Source organism: Zootoca vivipara, chromosome 3, assembly GCF_963506605.1.
Source record: "Zootoca vivipara chromosome 3, rZooViv1.1, whole genome shotgun sequence".
In the NCBI taxonomy this organism is placed as follows: domain Eukaryota; kingdom Metazoa; phylum Chordata; class Lepidosauria; order Squamata; family Lacertidae; genus Zootoca; species Zootoca vivipara.
The window spans coordinates 87,172,970-87,188,942 of NC_083278.1; the positions used below are offsets into that span (position 1 = coordinate 87,172,970).

The following is a 15,973-nucleotide window of genomic DNA, read 5'->3' on the forward strand; positions in this document are numbered from 1 at the left end:
GCCTGAGCAGCAGCAGGCAGTATATCTAAGCCAACAATCGTTGCTATAAATTTTATTTTTTTGGCTCTTTGATGGATATTGACTGGTTCTAGTAAATGTTAGATGGCCTGTATTCTGTTCAATTGGTAGCTTTATTTCAAGAGTGCCACAGCATGTGCTGTGAGGAAGGCTGCCTCACTCTAGGGAATCTGAACCGACAATTCAGAGATTTGCTCCCTCAAACATGGGAACAAGATCCACTGCAAAGCTGTTTCCCTCCCTCCCTCCCCCAATGTGCTCTCTGTGCAGATATAATAAATTAGGAGCTGCTTCTGCCTTGTGCTTTTCAGATGCTTAAGGCTCCTAGCTAGTTCCTTGGCTTTTCGTACTGCACTATAATTTCTTACTGCACTAGGATCACACAGCATGCCATGCTCTCCAGCGAACAAGCATCACCACCACATAGCTTTACAAGCTGAAATGACATCGTTATGATAGCAGCTACCAATTACTCTTGATACAGGTGTCAGCCCAGAAAGTCATTCTTACTGGCACAGAGCCACCATTTTTTAAAAAGCCGAATGTAAAGTGCAGCACACAATACCCTCCCCATTGCTTCCTTCTTCCGCTTCCCTGGGTTCTCTGTCATGCTCCAGGTGGATTAAAACTTGGTGATTTCCTCACTGCCAGTGTAGGGCAAAGGCGATGTCAGCATGCAGTGCTCCCTGGGACCCATCTGGTCCTAAGATTCCTTATTGCAGCCGGTGTGCTCTTGTTATTATTGTTATTTTATTTATTTAATTTATATACTACTCTGCATCCGGAGGTCTCAGGGTGGTTCACAGAAAAAAAATCAAAATATAAAACCACAATATATATATAATCAAAATAAAAAACAACCCAATAACACCCTCCTTGTTAAAGGGCTTGTTGCAGCACATTCTTCTAAAATCAGACCTTTTCTTTGTTGCTCCTGGAAGCAGTGTGTGAAAATCACAGGAAAGCAGACTTTGCCCAAACGTTAGGAGAAACTTCCAAACAGTAAGAGTTCTTTGACAGTGGAACAGAGTGCCTCAGGAGGTGGTGTGGGCTCCCCTATGATGTATCCTGAAAGGCCATTTATCAGAAATGCTACAGTGGCATCCTGCATTGCAGATGCTGCCCTGAGCAGTGCTGGGCTAGATGACGTTCCAACTCTAGAATTCAATGAACGTACAAGCCCTCTCTGATCAACCTTTGACATCTTCAGAACAAAGACACTCAGATATCAGAACCAGTGAAGATCATCCACTGCTAGCTCCGATGGCATGATGGACTAGCTCTCTGCCCAAGAAAGTACCATTGTGTACCCACCTGAAGGGTAGATTTGCTTGCCCAGTGTAGCCTTGCTGGGTTGGGCTTCCTTGCACCTCCTACAACAAACCATTAAATGAAAGCCATCCATGCAAATAGAACTGGAGAGTGGGAAGAGATGTTGCAGGCCATGCAAGGATGTAGCTACACCCAGCCTGTGGAGAGGAGGGAAAGGATTGTGTGTGTGTGTGTGTGTTAATATACAGAGAAAGAACAGTAGAGTGAAATCACAGAAGAAGAACATTGCTAAGCGAAGATGAAGGAGCACAAGGAGCCAAAGGAGAATATGATTGCTTTATTGAGGCAGGAGCAAAAAAACGGAAGTGATGCCAGCCGATTTCCTGTAAAAGCTACTCCTGCCTTCATTCACTAGAGGCGCAAGTAAGCCCAACCCCGTGAATGCTACAGTGGCAAGTGAAATTTAGGAACCCCCAGCGTCCTCGAGGCTGGAACACCATTTGAGTATTTCAATTAGCTAGACCCAATTAATTCACAGTTCAAACATATGTGTTGGACACATAAAGCTTCATTAAGGATTGTTATTTGTAACTCAGAAGTGCAAGAGAGATAGTGTACCCATAGGCTGTAATGACTCTCATGTAAAGCATAAAGTTCAGAAATCTTTCTTCTCCACCCTCCCTGGCCTCCCCCCCCACTCAAATCCTTTGGGATGTGTGTATTAAAATGTTAACAACTTTTAATTCTTACTGCTTCATCGGTATCAATCAGCTGTTGTATTAAGTGTGAAATCTGACCATATTTGAGATCTTTTAGACCCCAACATATTTTACGGGCTTGCCGTAATTTTTCTGCCTCTCTTTCAGTGAGGAATAGCCTTTTAGTGAAATATTCAATTTGCAGCTGCATTTTTATTTTTATTTTTTTTAAAAAACTGTACCTAGGGGTGTGAGCATATGAAGGCTCCTCCCTCCTGGGCCGTGTTCAGAAAGTGGTGGTGGGGGATGAGTGTTCAGACCCCTGGGCTCTCACTTGTGGGGTGCCTCAGGGTTCCGTCCTCTCCCCCATGCTCTTGAACATCTATATGAAGCTGCTGGGAGAGATCATCAGGGGGTTTGGGCTGGGTGTTCATCAGTATGCGGATGACACCCAACTCTATCTCTCTTTTAAATCAGAACCAGTGAAGGCGGTCAAGGTCCTGTGTGAGTGCCTGGAGGCGGTTGGAGGATGGATGGCGGCTAACAGATAACAGCTAATGCTCCCCCCCCCAAATCCAGATCCATGCTAGACTAGCACTGCTTTATCTGGGTTTTCTAGTGCCTGGCAGAGCAGATGCCTTTGCTGATGTCACCTTTATTGCCAGAGACCCAGTCACAAGCACTGGCAGAACCTCCAAAAGGTCACTGCGCCAGATGTCAGTGCTGTCTAAGAGAGGCCGGGCAAATTATAGCCAGTGCCTGAGGAATTACCGAGCTTTATATATGATAGTTCTTTGGATCATCCATACCTGTCAGGCTGAACTAACTGAGGGGAGGGCAGAGATCCAGCTTCCACCCATTCAATGCTATCTTTACACCCAGAAAACCATTGTCACCGCAGCAGTGGTCTTGCATGCTTGTGAATAAAGATGAGTGTGTGATACCACTGAACAAAAGGAGAAGGCACATGTGTGGATTCGCTCGTGCACATTTGCTGCAGAGCGCACCCGAGCATAAAGAAGTCAGAGAGGCTGGTTTACCTTATCAAAGAGATATTTTTCCGGGGCACCTCTTTGAGGTCACTAATGGATGTGGTCTTCCCCGCAAAGCAGTAATTGGGGTTGTAGTCAGTCATAATGGTGGAGGTTCGCAGCTTGCTCAGTTTATACTCGGGGCTCTGTAACTCCATCTGCATAGCTTGAAGTTCCTGGTGTTTCCGACGGTACACTAGAAACAGAGCACAATAAGTTAGGGGTGTGGGCTTTTATCTGAGTGCACCTTGAAAAGCAATTTGCACTAAGAGCTCTGGTTACTTCTACACAGCTCAGTCTGAAGCTGGGGTTTCTTCTCAGCTTTGAAATTAAGAAAGGAGGCAATGTGATACTTGCAGTTCATATGAGGCAGGCAACCAAGCGCTGACGGATGGTTAGGGCCCATGGAGGTCTGCGCTGTGCTGCTTAGGCAGACCACCACAGAGTGACTGCCAAGGCAAGGTGCATGGGAGGGGTACAATGCATTTCTTTTTATACCCCATAGGGCCAAAGCAGATGTGGTATTTGTCAGGCATTTTGGGCTTCACGTGAAGCTGTTGTTTGTTATACAAATGAGTTATACAAATGAGCTGGATCAGGACCATGACATGGGAGGAGGAGGGGGCTTTAGCCCTTTCCCCCTGCAATGGACCTGATTAGATTCAGACCTCCCTTGAAGTTTGCAAGCAAAGGAAAGACCCCATTAGTGCCAATAAAGGATTTTCTCCTATTGAAAATACCATGTGCAAGGCTATAGAGCTCACCCTTTCCCTCTTGGCCCTATCAGACTCAGGGTGGGGGCTTTGCCAGCTATCTCCAAAAGAAAACAACAACAATGCAAAAGAAAACAACAACAACAACAACAACAACAACAACAAACAACAACAACAATTATGCAGGACCAAACTGTGTGAAAGTCATGTCTGGCCCTTAATTTGCCTTCCACCGAAATGCCTTTGTTCTTCCCAGGGTAGAAACCTGAAATGGGGCTCTTGCAGAAAGTGTGCAGACTCTAGTGCCCATCAATATTAGTGACACATGTGATCTGATTCACATGGAGCACAGAGTAAATAAATATTTGCAAGAAGAATTTTGGCAGGGTTTTAGATCTAGTTTTCCTCACTAATTTTCTGGCCCTTTTCTGCCCTTGAGAGTGTTTTAAAGGGGGCAACTAACATTTTGTGGATTCCAAACTCATCCATCAAGTCCTTGTTTTAACCTTTCAAGTTCCTGTGGGAGCATTACATGCCTAGGGGGGAAAGTACAAGACTAGAATTAATTGGGCATGCAAAGTTACTTTGAAAAAGTAATTGGAGCTGGGCATGAGAGTTCCCACAGCATGTTCTTGACTCTGGGCAGATTAACAGAGTACTGCAGTACTTGTACGGTAGTTTCAGCTCTATATCTATTCCAACAGATAAGTTACTTTGCTGTGTGCAAGGGGTGGAGGGAAAGCTGATGGAGGGATCCTGTTGTACTAATAGGAACAGGGATTTGAGAGCCTATTATCACGCCTCCACATTTCTCCTTTCACAAGACTCATGCTTTTAAGAACTATGCAAAAGACTCATTCAAGATTCTGAGGCAGAAGTGCAAGATGTGAGTGTCGAAGAGCGGAAATTAGTCCTGCAACACAAACATGCAGCTTCTTTGTAATTTTTAACAAAGTAATGAAATTTAATGTGTACTTGATTAGTTGGTTTGTTTAGATGAGGAATAGCCATTTGGTTGCTTGTAGGCCTGATCTCGTCCTAGAGGTTCCTTAATCTAGTCCCTATAAGCAATACCAAATTTCATTACTGCGATGAACTCAACTAGATGGCCATAGGCCAGATACTCTCTCTCACCCTCAGCTCTCCATCTATAATATTAATAATAATTTTATTGTATTCGGCCCATCTGTTTGGGTTGCCCCAGCCACTCTGGATGGCTTCCAACAGAATATAAAAAACATATGATGCATCAGACATTAAAAGTTTCCCGATACAGGGCTGCCTTCAGATGTCTACGGAAGGTCGTATACTTGTTTATCTCTTTGGCATCTGGCAGAATGGTGATCCACAGGGCAAGTGCCACTACCAAGAAGGCCGTCTGCCTGGTTTCCTGTAACTTCACTTCCTGCAATGAGGGAACAGCCAGAAGGCTGGACTTCAGGCTGAAGCCCTGCATACAATAGTGTACTATAGTGCTTGCCTTCTTTGCAGGGTTATTTTTTAAAGCTTACAAACAGCACAATGTATTTGAAGGTTGTTGTTGTTGTTGTTGTTGCACTTTTAACTGTGAGGAAAACTGGCATCACCCACCAACTAGCATCACCAAGGGGTGTGATTTGAACATACACACCAATATCTTTGAAGTAATGATAATGATAGTGATTATGATTGCACCATCAATGTTCATGGCACTTCACAGAATGCAGAAGGACTGGTCCATACCAAGAATGTTTAGCCATCTATAATTTGACCCAGAGGGACAAAAGAGAGTCTTTGAGGAAAGCAGAGGGAGGGATAAACCGGATGGGAGAATTATAGCAATTTGCCAAAGCCTGCTCAAGTGATTTTCTAGCTGAAGCGGGATTTTAACACAGGTCATATACAAACAGCCTACTTAACTAATCTATAAGGAGACAGCCAGAACACAACATGTGTGCTATTAATAACTTTTAAAAAACCTGAGGACTGCAATAAATCACTCCATCAGTCAATAAGCCAACCAATCGATACATTTCTCATTCCTTTAATTTAGTCCATTCCTTTAATTCAGCCCACTATGTGCTGCGTTGGTTGTATGTGAAGCTAGGATATTCTGCAGCCCAGATAAAGCTCACTTCCATAACTGGGCTCCTCTGCTGCATCAACAGCCATTTAAAATGGTCATAATGGCAATCATTCTTGCCATGCCATTCAGGTGATTAAGGCCGGAGGATGCACCACATTCAGCGAGTATTGCAGATTTCAGCATGTTTTGGGTCAAGAAGGAACTCACCTATCATGATCCCAGAAAAGGCTAGAATCAGAGCAGCAACGAGGGCAGATGTCACTACAGACAAGACCAAGGAGAGGGAAGGATTCTTCGTAGGCAGTACAGGCTCAGCTGGAACAGATGTGCAAAGACAGAAGGCATTACCGTTAAGTTGTTCTCAGCAGCCTACGGTAGTTGCAAAATACCTTAAGAGAGATATAGACTATTAAGGTCTCTTCACACATTACGTTTTTGGAGTGTAACAAGGAGGTTTTTGTTTTTTTTTAAAAAAAGAAGCTTACACCTAAAATGCAATGTGCGAATGCAACAGACAGGTGTTTGAAAACACACAATTCATACAAGAATGGGGATTGGCTGCAGCGCCTACTGAGTGCACATTTAGTTGCAAATCCAGCTTTGTTGTTGTATCATGCATGAAATTGTTTGTTTTACCCTGTTTCCCCTTTTTTAATACGTAGTCATAAAGTAAGCCATGGCAGGGTTTTTAAGTATTTGAGAAATATAAGACATACCCCGAAAATAAGCCATACTTCCGCGCCGCGGAAACCAACCTCCACAGGCACCTTCACTCACAGAGTCACCCCATGCAGCCAGCACTGCAGGAGCGCGATCAGCTATGAAGAGGCGCTCCAAGAGCTCCGCTTAACAGCTGATCGCGCTCCCGCCTTGCTGGCTGCATCCCCGCGCTCTGCCTTCTCGTCCACCGCCATCCCTGCCACTTCCGTGCTTGCCGCCACTGCTGGGCTCACTGCTTCTTCCTTGCCTGGCCCGGCCAAGGAGCTTGGAGCGCCCTGCAGCGGCGGGCGGAGCGCATGAGCCAGCGGCCTCTGCCTGGCCCGGCCAAAGACGCCTGCCACCCCGCCACCCGGAACTGGGGGCTGCTGCAGCGCCGAGCACTCAAGACAGCCCAGCAGCGCCCTGAGCCAGCGCCCTGAACCGTAAAACCCGTACCGGTAATAAAAAAATAAGACATCCCACCGAAAGTAAGCCACCCTGTGTTTTTTGAGGGGGGAAAAGTTATAAGACGGTGTCTTAAAAAGGGGGAAACACGGTATACATCGTGTTAAGCCAAACCATGCCTCAGTGCAGGCGCATGAGCATGCATACTGCTGGGGAGAAGATCGCCGCTGCTTCACTCCTGCTTGGTTGGTCCTTTTGCTGTTGAGCCACATTGAGCTAGACCATGGTTTGGCTTGTTGTGTCATCCAAATCCAAGCTCAGGGTTGGCCTACTCATGAAACGAAGTGGTCAACTCAGGTGGCGGATCTGGGCCCCAGGAGTGTGCTGCTCATCACTGCTGCCTTCCTACATGAGTGTGCCCCCACCTCTTCCTCATCTGGCATGGGTGCACCCCACTGCTGCTGTTGCAAATACACTCTGCTGCAGACACACACACACATACCACTATGGTGGTGGTGGGCAGTGCCGGATTTATGTATAAGCTAAACAAGCTATAGTTTAGGGCCCCACACTATTGGGGGCCCCCAAAAAAATTTACAGGAAAAAAACCCTGGATGTACATTTCCAAAATATAAGATAAAAGACAAATAAAATAAAACCTACATACAGCAACAGTGGCAAATGGCTTCAGAAACCTATTGGGTCCGTAAATTTCCATATAGCATATATTCAACACAAAAAACAGCAACAATTTGTTGTTGACAAAGGACAGCTGGACATATAAAGGGCCCCATTACCTTCAGTAGCTTAGGGCCTCATCAAACCTAAATCCAGCCCTTGTGGTGGGTATGTTCCCACAGCAGAGGCAGCTGTGGCAGTGGTGATGGGACATGTTTGCCTCAAGTTTGCTGTTATTGTTGGTATTATGTTATTTTGCATTTAATTTGTCTTACGTCTTATTTTGCATTTAAATTGTTTTACATTTCTTTATTGCAAACCACCCTGGGAACTTTATGTGATGGGATGGTACACAAATATGAATCAATCAATCAATCAATCAATCGGAGGGATTTTTTAATAAAAAAAATAGTGAATGATCTTCCACTTCCACTGCTGTATTATCTAATTTAACTCAGAGCTGAAACTGGCAGCTGCTTTGCATTTTGGACCTGCCAATTTAACATTTTCTCCCTCTCAGCTTTTATGGCTTTCCTTTCATATCCATTGAGTGCCAATGTTAATTTCCTGATAGAAAACCATCTGTTTCGATGGCTTGATCTTAATTGAGGAAAGTGGAACAACGGGCCATTGGAGGGTCACAGATCCAGGAGAGCTGATTGCAGCAGAGGTTCACCCTGCTTTCTGCGCAATGTAAAGATAGCAGATGGAATGAATGGGAGGGTCGGAGACAAAATACAGAGCCGTGTGGCAGGAAGGCAAAGTTTGCTGTAGTATCTTAGGAGCTTATTGGCTTATTATGCAGTGTTGGGAGCACAAGCAGGGGTATTTTTCATCCAGAACTCACTGGAACTCAGTCCCTTCACCTCTCAGGTGGGCACCATGGCCATTACAAGAAAACAAGGTAGGCATTCATGGTGAGTTCCGGCACCTCTTTTTCTAGACAACTAGCACTGAGCACAAGAGTTCAGAAGCAGAGGCTGATTTCACTGGACAGCACTGATGAAATGAAGTGAAATTTTAGCAAGTGACATATAGGCTGTGAAGGAACATAATATTCTGACAAATAGTGAATTTTAAAGGAACCCACTGCAGGAAGCAGAACAGGTACACTCTCATACTGAGATATTTTCAAATAATGTCAAATAATTGCACCACAGTAGAGGTAATGTACTTAGCACGATGGTTGATCTAACCTTATTGAGGATTTTTTTGATGATTTGCAGCCCAGCTGCAGATTGAAGAGTCTTATAGAACAAGGATACATTTGAAAACGCAACCCCCCCCCATTGACCACATGCAACAGGTTCATATTATGAAAGGGATACGGGGCTGTGCTGCTGGCCCTGCCCCCAACGACCTGCCCACCCACTCCCCTCCCAGCCCCACTCCTATGCAATGAGAATAGGTCTGAAGGGGGAAATGTCTCATGGAGGCTCCTCCCTGGAATCACCAATGGGTGCACAGCTTCCAGTCACATGGAGGAACCTTCACAGGCACAGCTGCCTCCCTCTTCAAACTTCTGCTCAACACACAAGAGAAGGAATGGCGAGGAAGCCCAGAAGATGGTGTGAAATCAGTGCGGCGGCCAGTAGTACAACCCTGCTTCCCATCTGAGCTAAAGAAGGCCTTTCCTGTCCGGCTTCTTACCTATGCAAGAGACACCATCATCAGCCAACACATACCCGAAAACACATATGCAAACAGCCTCCTGTGTCTTCATATCAATGTGGCACATATCGTGATCACAGTGGCTACAGTTCACATGCACTTTGATTTCGACTTCGCCATGCCCATCTGTCACTAGGGAACGGATGAAAGAAATATTACTAATTTGTGATCTAAAGTCAAACATTCACCCAAAACAGGGCACAGACATACCCCTAAAAGACTTGTAAGCAAGACAATGGTAGACTACCAGCTGACCTGAGGTGGAATGCGCTGAGGGGCCTTTGCTATTATGTATTAGGCAGCCTATTATCAAGATGTTCGTACAAATATTATTACCCCATTGCTTAGAAGAATGCCCAGTACTCCTAGTTAGGAACTGTCCAGTTTACTAGAAGGTGGAAAACTAGAGATTGTAGGAACAGTCGCAAAAATTTGCATAGTTACAGGTACAGTGGTGCCTCGCTTAACGAATGCCCTGCTTAACGAAATTTCCGCTTAACAAAAGGATTTTTCGAGCAGAGGTTGCCTCACTAGACGAATTCGTTTTACGAAAAATTCATCTAGCGAATCACGGTTTCCCATAGGAATGCATTGAAATTCAATTAATGCGTTCCTATGGGCAAAAAAAAAAAATTCAAAAAAAATTCAATGCATTCCTATGGGATTCACTAGACGAATTTTTCGTTATAAGAAAAGACCCGTGGAACGAATTAAATTCGTCTAGCGAGGCACCACTGTAGGTAGCCGTGTTGGTCTGATATAGTCGAAACAAAAAATAAAAAAATCCTTCCAGTAGCACCTTAGAGACCAACTATGTTTGTCATAGGTATGAGCTTTCGTGTGCATGCACACTGCATGACAGTCTTCAAAATACGTCAGTCATGTTTACCTATTGGGTCTATATTGCCTTTTCATCTTTCCTTTAAATTACTTTTCAGTTAAAAAACAATTCTATGTTCTGGCTGCTTTTGGGACAAGTTCCTCTTAGGTAATTGGGGGGGGGCTGAAAGCAAGTGATCCCCCCCCAATATGATCTCTATTATAGCAGCCTCCTCACTCTGAATCTCCTCCTTTATCATCATTGCAGAGTAAGATGGGGGTGTCTGTAAAGGGAAGGCAGCTTCACATACAAACTTCTGGACCCACTAATTCAAGAAAAGCTATGTTATGTCAAGAGCAAGATCTGCTGTAGTTTGGCCTGAGGAGGTATGTATAAGTTATTATCTTCTTTAAAGGCTTTGCCATGCCCAATTTAGCACCTTAAGAACTTTCAGACTATCCCAGACATGTTGCCCATATTCAATCTAATATAGCCCTTGAAAAGTATTCAGATATTTTACGAACACATCATAACAATCTCTCTCGCTGGCTGATTAAAATACCTTTTAATGCCGGGGTGTACAATGAACCATATTGATTATTAATAAAAGATGCGCCATCTTCTCCATCCATTTCTGGGTCATTGTTTTCTGCTGCATTGCCACCTACAGAAAACATGAAAACACCTTAAAATATCATTGTGATGCCAAGGTTTTTGAAGGAAAAAAAACACACAACACATATAAAAGAACAACAAAGAGTCTTGTGGCACCTTAAAGACTAACTAATATATAGTAGCATAAGCTTTTGTGGGCCCCAGATTCCACTTCATCAGATGTGGGTAAGTAGATATATATACCCTGAGTACAGAGAGAAGAAAAATACACACACCACATTTTAGCAAACTTTAGGCCCCAAAGTCAAGCAATACAAGAGACTGTCGCAGATCTATCACGGTTCCACACAGAGGACAAATGAAAACAGAATCAAATACAGAATCAAATACACGGCTGTGATCCACTCCTGATTGTCCCACTCTCATTTAATCTCTTTTCTATGCAAGAGAATGGGCGCAAACAACACTTGTAAAATGACAGAGAGTCTTGTTGCACTTGACAAGATTTACATATTTTGTTATGGCATAAGCTTTTGTGGGCTATAGCCTACATCATCAGATCAGTCTGATTTTTTCTTTCGGAAGGCAACATATTTAGTCATATGGAAAGGAAATAATACAATTGTCAAATCATTGAATTGTAGAGTTGGAAGAGACCCTTTGGGAAATCTCCCCCATGCACCTGATGAACTGGGCTCTAGTCCACAAAAGCACATGTCGTAAGAAAATGTGTTAGTCTTTAAAGTAGCACAAGGCTCTTTGTTTTTGTGGCAACAGATTAACACAGCTAAGCCTCTGAAAATTAAAAAAAATGGCAACATTCGGAAAAGAGTAGGGGAATGGGGGCCATTTTTATCTCTCAGGACATTCAATAGTAAGACGTTAGAGCTGCCATATTCCCAAATACTTTTCAAAGTTGGATTCCAGCAATAATATGCTGAGCTGGAATTCATTAGTAAATCTGACTCTGCAGAATTTCAACGGCACAGAACTTGGAGTGGCTAGCATACAATGGAAAGTCGCTGCCATCTTTAGGCAATTGTTTTAACCTTTTGATTGTGCTACGCCAATTGCTTACCAGTGGGAGTGCATCTCATGAAGTGGGCTCTAACCCCCCAAAGTTTACGCCACAATATTTGTGTTACTTTAAGGTGCTACAAAACCCTTTGGGACAAAGCCAGATTAAGTTAGTTGAACTTTGGTTCAACTGGAATCACTGGGCAAATTGATCATGTCTAAAGTGCCCATTGATTTCAATGGGAATGAAGTTCAACTAACTTAGTCAGGATTTAAGACATGGTTGTTTTTCTCTGCAGAAGACTAACACAGCTACCTTTCCGGTATGTATCACTACAGCAGGTAAAGGAAAAATACTAATTTCCAACTCTACAAAATAAAGAACATCTGGCAGAAAAAAGGACAATCATCTGGCAAAATATTAAGTGACTACTGGGTCATTTCAAGAATTAATAAGCGGTTTGAATGATGCAAATGAGTATTTCAGCACAATCCCAGGGAGATCCATTGAGCAAAAAGATTACAATTGTGGGGGATGGTAAACTGCTTTCAGGTTGTTGTTTTGATAATCATGCGGTGTATAATTTTAATCAAATAAATAGATGAAATAAATAAAAATCTTCAGTGTTGTTTGAGTGACAGATTGAAAATGCAGGCGTGTGTAAAAGTCAAACTGCTGTTCAAGGCATAGCAATAATCAGACAGGTTTTCTCTTTTATCATGTTGAGTCTATGGCAACTCATCTTGGCAGATGCCATACACCAGGTATAGCCAAGGTGATGCTCTCCAGAGATGGTTGGACTCCAATTCCCATCAGCCCCAGCAAGAATGACCAGTGATCAGGGAAGATTGGAGCTGAAGTACAACATCTGGAATGCACCACATTTGCTATTCCTGTCATGCAGATCCTGGGTTATTACCACGTACAGTGAGGGGGGGAAGTGTTTGACCCCCTGCTAAATTTGCCCATTTGCACCCAGACGAAGAAATGACCAGTCCATAATTTTAATGGTGGGTTTATTGTAGCTGTGAGAGACCGAGTAACAGGAAAATCCCCAGAAACCCAGAAGACAAAAGTCAGAGATTGATGTGCATTATAATGAGTGAAATAAATATTTGATCCCTTTGCAAAAGATGACTTAGTACTTGGTGGCAAAACCCTTGTTGGCAATTACAGAGGCCAGACGTTTCTTGTAGGTTGCCACTAGGTTTGCACACATCTCAGGAGGTATTTTGTCCCTCTCCTCTTTGCAGATCCTCTCCAAGTCAGTAAGATTTCGAGCAGGGCCGTCTTAAGCATATCCAGCGCTGTGGTGCAAAGATCCCTCTGGCGTCTCCCCCTTTCCCAGAGTTGTTGACCTTTCTTAAGGGGGGGGGCCACAAAGTTGTTGACCTTTTTTAGGAAAGGTTCCCCAGAGTTGTTGACCTTTCTTTAGGGAGCCGACACCACGCTTACACATTATCTCTGCTTGGGAAAAGAAAACAGGAAACATAAACAAACCTCAGTCAGTAAAGCATGAGACTCTTAATCTCAGGGTTGTGGTTTCAAGCCCCATGTTGGACAAAAGATTCCTGCATTGCAGGGGGTTGGAGTAGATGACTCTGGTGGTTCCCTTCCAACTCTGTGAATGGTTCTGTTATTCTGTTGTATCTGAAGGGCTGTTCACAGGGAAGATGGAGCAAACTTGTTTTGTGAGAGATGCTTGTGCTGTGATTCCTGCAATGGAGGGGGTTGGTCTAGAGGACCCTCGGGGGTCCCTTCCAACCGTCCAGTTCTGTGATCCTATCATTAAAATACTCCAAGAAATAAATAAACGGGCTTCTCTGTGGCAGTAACTGGAAAGGGCTCCAGGGGCGGCCATCCCACAGAAAGTTTGGCATGTGCCCTGCCAAACCACCCTCTAGCCCAAGCCCCATTCACCAGGTGAGACTAGTCCCATTCACCAGGCAAGACCTGGTGAGCTGAAGGAGCGCTCCGCAGTGGCAACGGGGCTGCCCAGGAGAGCTTGGCTGGGGATCTATCTGTATCTATCTATAGGGCTGATTCATTTTATCTGAGGTAGGATTTAAAGATTAATAAACTGCCAGTGATCAAATCAAATCCAGCTCCTTCTCATTTAAACCCCTCACCCCTCCTGGGAAGAAGAAAAAGAAGAAAGGTGGGGGGCAGGTGGAGAAGGTCATATGCAGATCTTCAGACACATTTTGTCTCCAGCAAATACTTCATAGGTGGGGTGCCTTCTGTTACCTGTCCTTACAAAAATTGACCCCCCCCAAGTGTGTTCCCAATAACAAAGAATATTAAATAATACAAATGCATATCTTGGGTTTGCATCATGACGATCCAAGGTGTGGGGAGGGGAGAGAGAGGGAGAGAGAGAGGGAGGGAGGGAGAGAGAGAGGGGAGCTGATGAAGAGAGAAAGAAGCAGAAGGGGGAGGCGATTGCAAAATTCATTTCTGCAAACTGAGGTTTGAATGGCACATTTAAAGCAGAAAAACGCTCTTTTGCAGAGGTGAATTTGACAATGTGTTGCGTGAAAATGACCTGGAGGGAGGCAAAGTGTGCTTGTGATCTGCTTGTGATTTTGTTTGGCGTCTGAAGCTTCTTTCTCTTCTTTTAGCTGAGCCTGGTGAGGGGCTTGGAGGCAGAAGCGCTCAAGTTTGCTGCCTCTTGGTGGCTTACTGCAGCTGGCAGAGGAAAGAAAGATTGAGACACACACACACCACCAAAGAAAGAGAAAGACAAGAGGGGAAACCAACGGATGGGTTATTTTTCCTTTTGAAAAGCAAAACAAGCAGGTGCTTGGTCCAGTGGTGGGGGAAGGGGGAGCCGCTTTGCGGTTTGACAGTGAGCCGGGGTGGGAGGGAGAGGAGAAGCTTTGCCGGGAGGGAGGGAGATGGAGGAGGCACTTTACAGTGAGCTGGGGAGGGAGGGAGAGGAGCAGCTTTGCTGGTGCTGTTGCTCACAAGCTGCTGGCTTGCCAGTCAGCTGGGGAGGGTGGGGGACCCGTTTCGCCGGGAGGGAAGGAGCCCCACCGGGGCTGCCAATTGGTGCAGCTGCACCATCCACCCGCCCGCCCGCCTGCTGGGGCTGCCAATTCGCCCGCCCGCCCACTGGGGGGGGGTGCTGGCGCTTTCAGATGTTTTGCCACTCCCCCTTCCTCTGCCACAGCCGCCAGCCATATAGTTGGCGAGGCACAGCTGGCGGGACTCACTGGGGCTCCCCTGAGAGGCATGAGCCCTGGCGCAATGTGCCAGTAAGTCCAAAGGGAAAGACGATTTCGAGGCTGATGTGTAGCTACTTGAACCTTCAGCTCCCTCCACAGATTTTCGATTGTATTAAGGTCTGGAGACTGGCTAGGCCACTCCAGGACCTTAATGTGCTTCTTCTTGAGCCACTCCTTTGTTGCCTTGGTGGTGTGTTTTGGGTCATTGTCATGCTGGCATACCCATCCTCGACCCATTTTCAATGTCCTGGCTGAGGGAAGGAGGTCCTCACCCAAGATTTGACGATCGTCCCTTCGATGTGGTGAAGGCATAACATGTCCCCCTCCATGTTTGACGGGGGTGGTGGTGTTCTTGGGGTTGTAGGCAGCATCCCTCCTCCTCCAAACACGGTGAGTTGAGTTGATGCCAAAGAGCTCTATTTTGGTCTCATCTGACCACAACACTTTCACCAAGTTCTCCTCTGGGTCATTCAGATGTGCATTGGCAAACTGCAGACGGGCCTGTACATGTGCTGTCTTGAGCAAGGGGACCATGCGGGCTCTGCAAGATCTCAGTCCTTCACAGCGTAGTGTGTTACCAACTGTTTTCATGGTGACTATGGTCCCAGCTGCCCTGAGATCATTGACAAGTTCCCCCTGTGTAGTTCTGGGCTGCTTCATCACCATTCTCATGATCATTGCAACTCCACGAGATGAGATCTTGCATGGAGCCCCAGACCGAGGAACGTTGACAGTTATTTTGTGTTTCTTTCATTTGCGAATTATTGCATCAACTGTTGTGACGTTCTCACCAAGCTGTTTGGGAATAGTCTTGTAGCCCAGTCCAGCCTTGTGTAGGTCTACAATCTTGTCCCTGACATCCTTGGACAACTCTTTGGTCTTGGTGGCTACTTTAGAATCTGCTGGATTGATTGCTTCTGTTGACAGGTGTCTTTTGTACAGGTACTGTAATGAGCTGGGATTTCAGGTAAGATCTCTCACTTACAGCAGGTGCTTCTAATCTCAGCTCGTTACATACAGTGAAGATACCAGGTAGCCCGACA

General features: G+C 45.1%; 1 protein-coding gene across 1 annotated transcript in view; it reads right to left on the reverse strand.

The window, feature by feature from the left end:
• Nucleotides 1-15,973, reverse strand: part of ALK (ALK receptor tyrosine kinase) — a 134,299-nt gene that overhangs the window by 22,990 nt on the left and 95,336 nt on the right. Inside the window, exons 10-13 of the mRNA XM_035110504.2 lie at nucleotides 10,633-10,734; nucleotides 9,230-9,382; nucleotides 6,005-6,112; nucleotides 3,029-3,215 (exon numbers count right to left, since the gene is read on the reverse strand). Coding sequence (XP_034966395.2) covers nucleotides 3,029-3,215; nucleotides 6,005-6,112; nucleotides 9,230-9,382; nucleotides 10,633-10,734 — 550 coding nt within the window. The remainder of the gene's footprint in view (nucleotides 1-3,028; nucleotides 3,216-6,004; nucleotides 6,113-9,229; nucleotides 9,383-10,632; nucleotides 10,735-15,973) is intronic.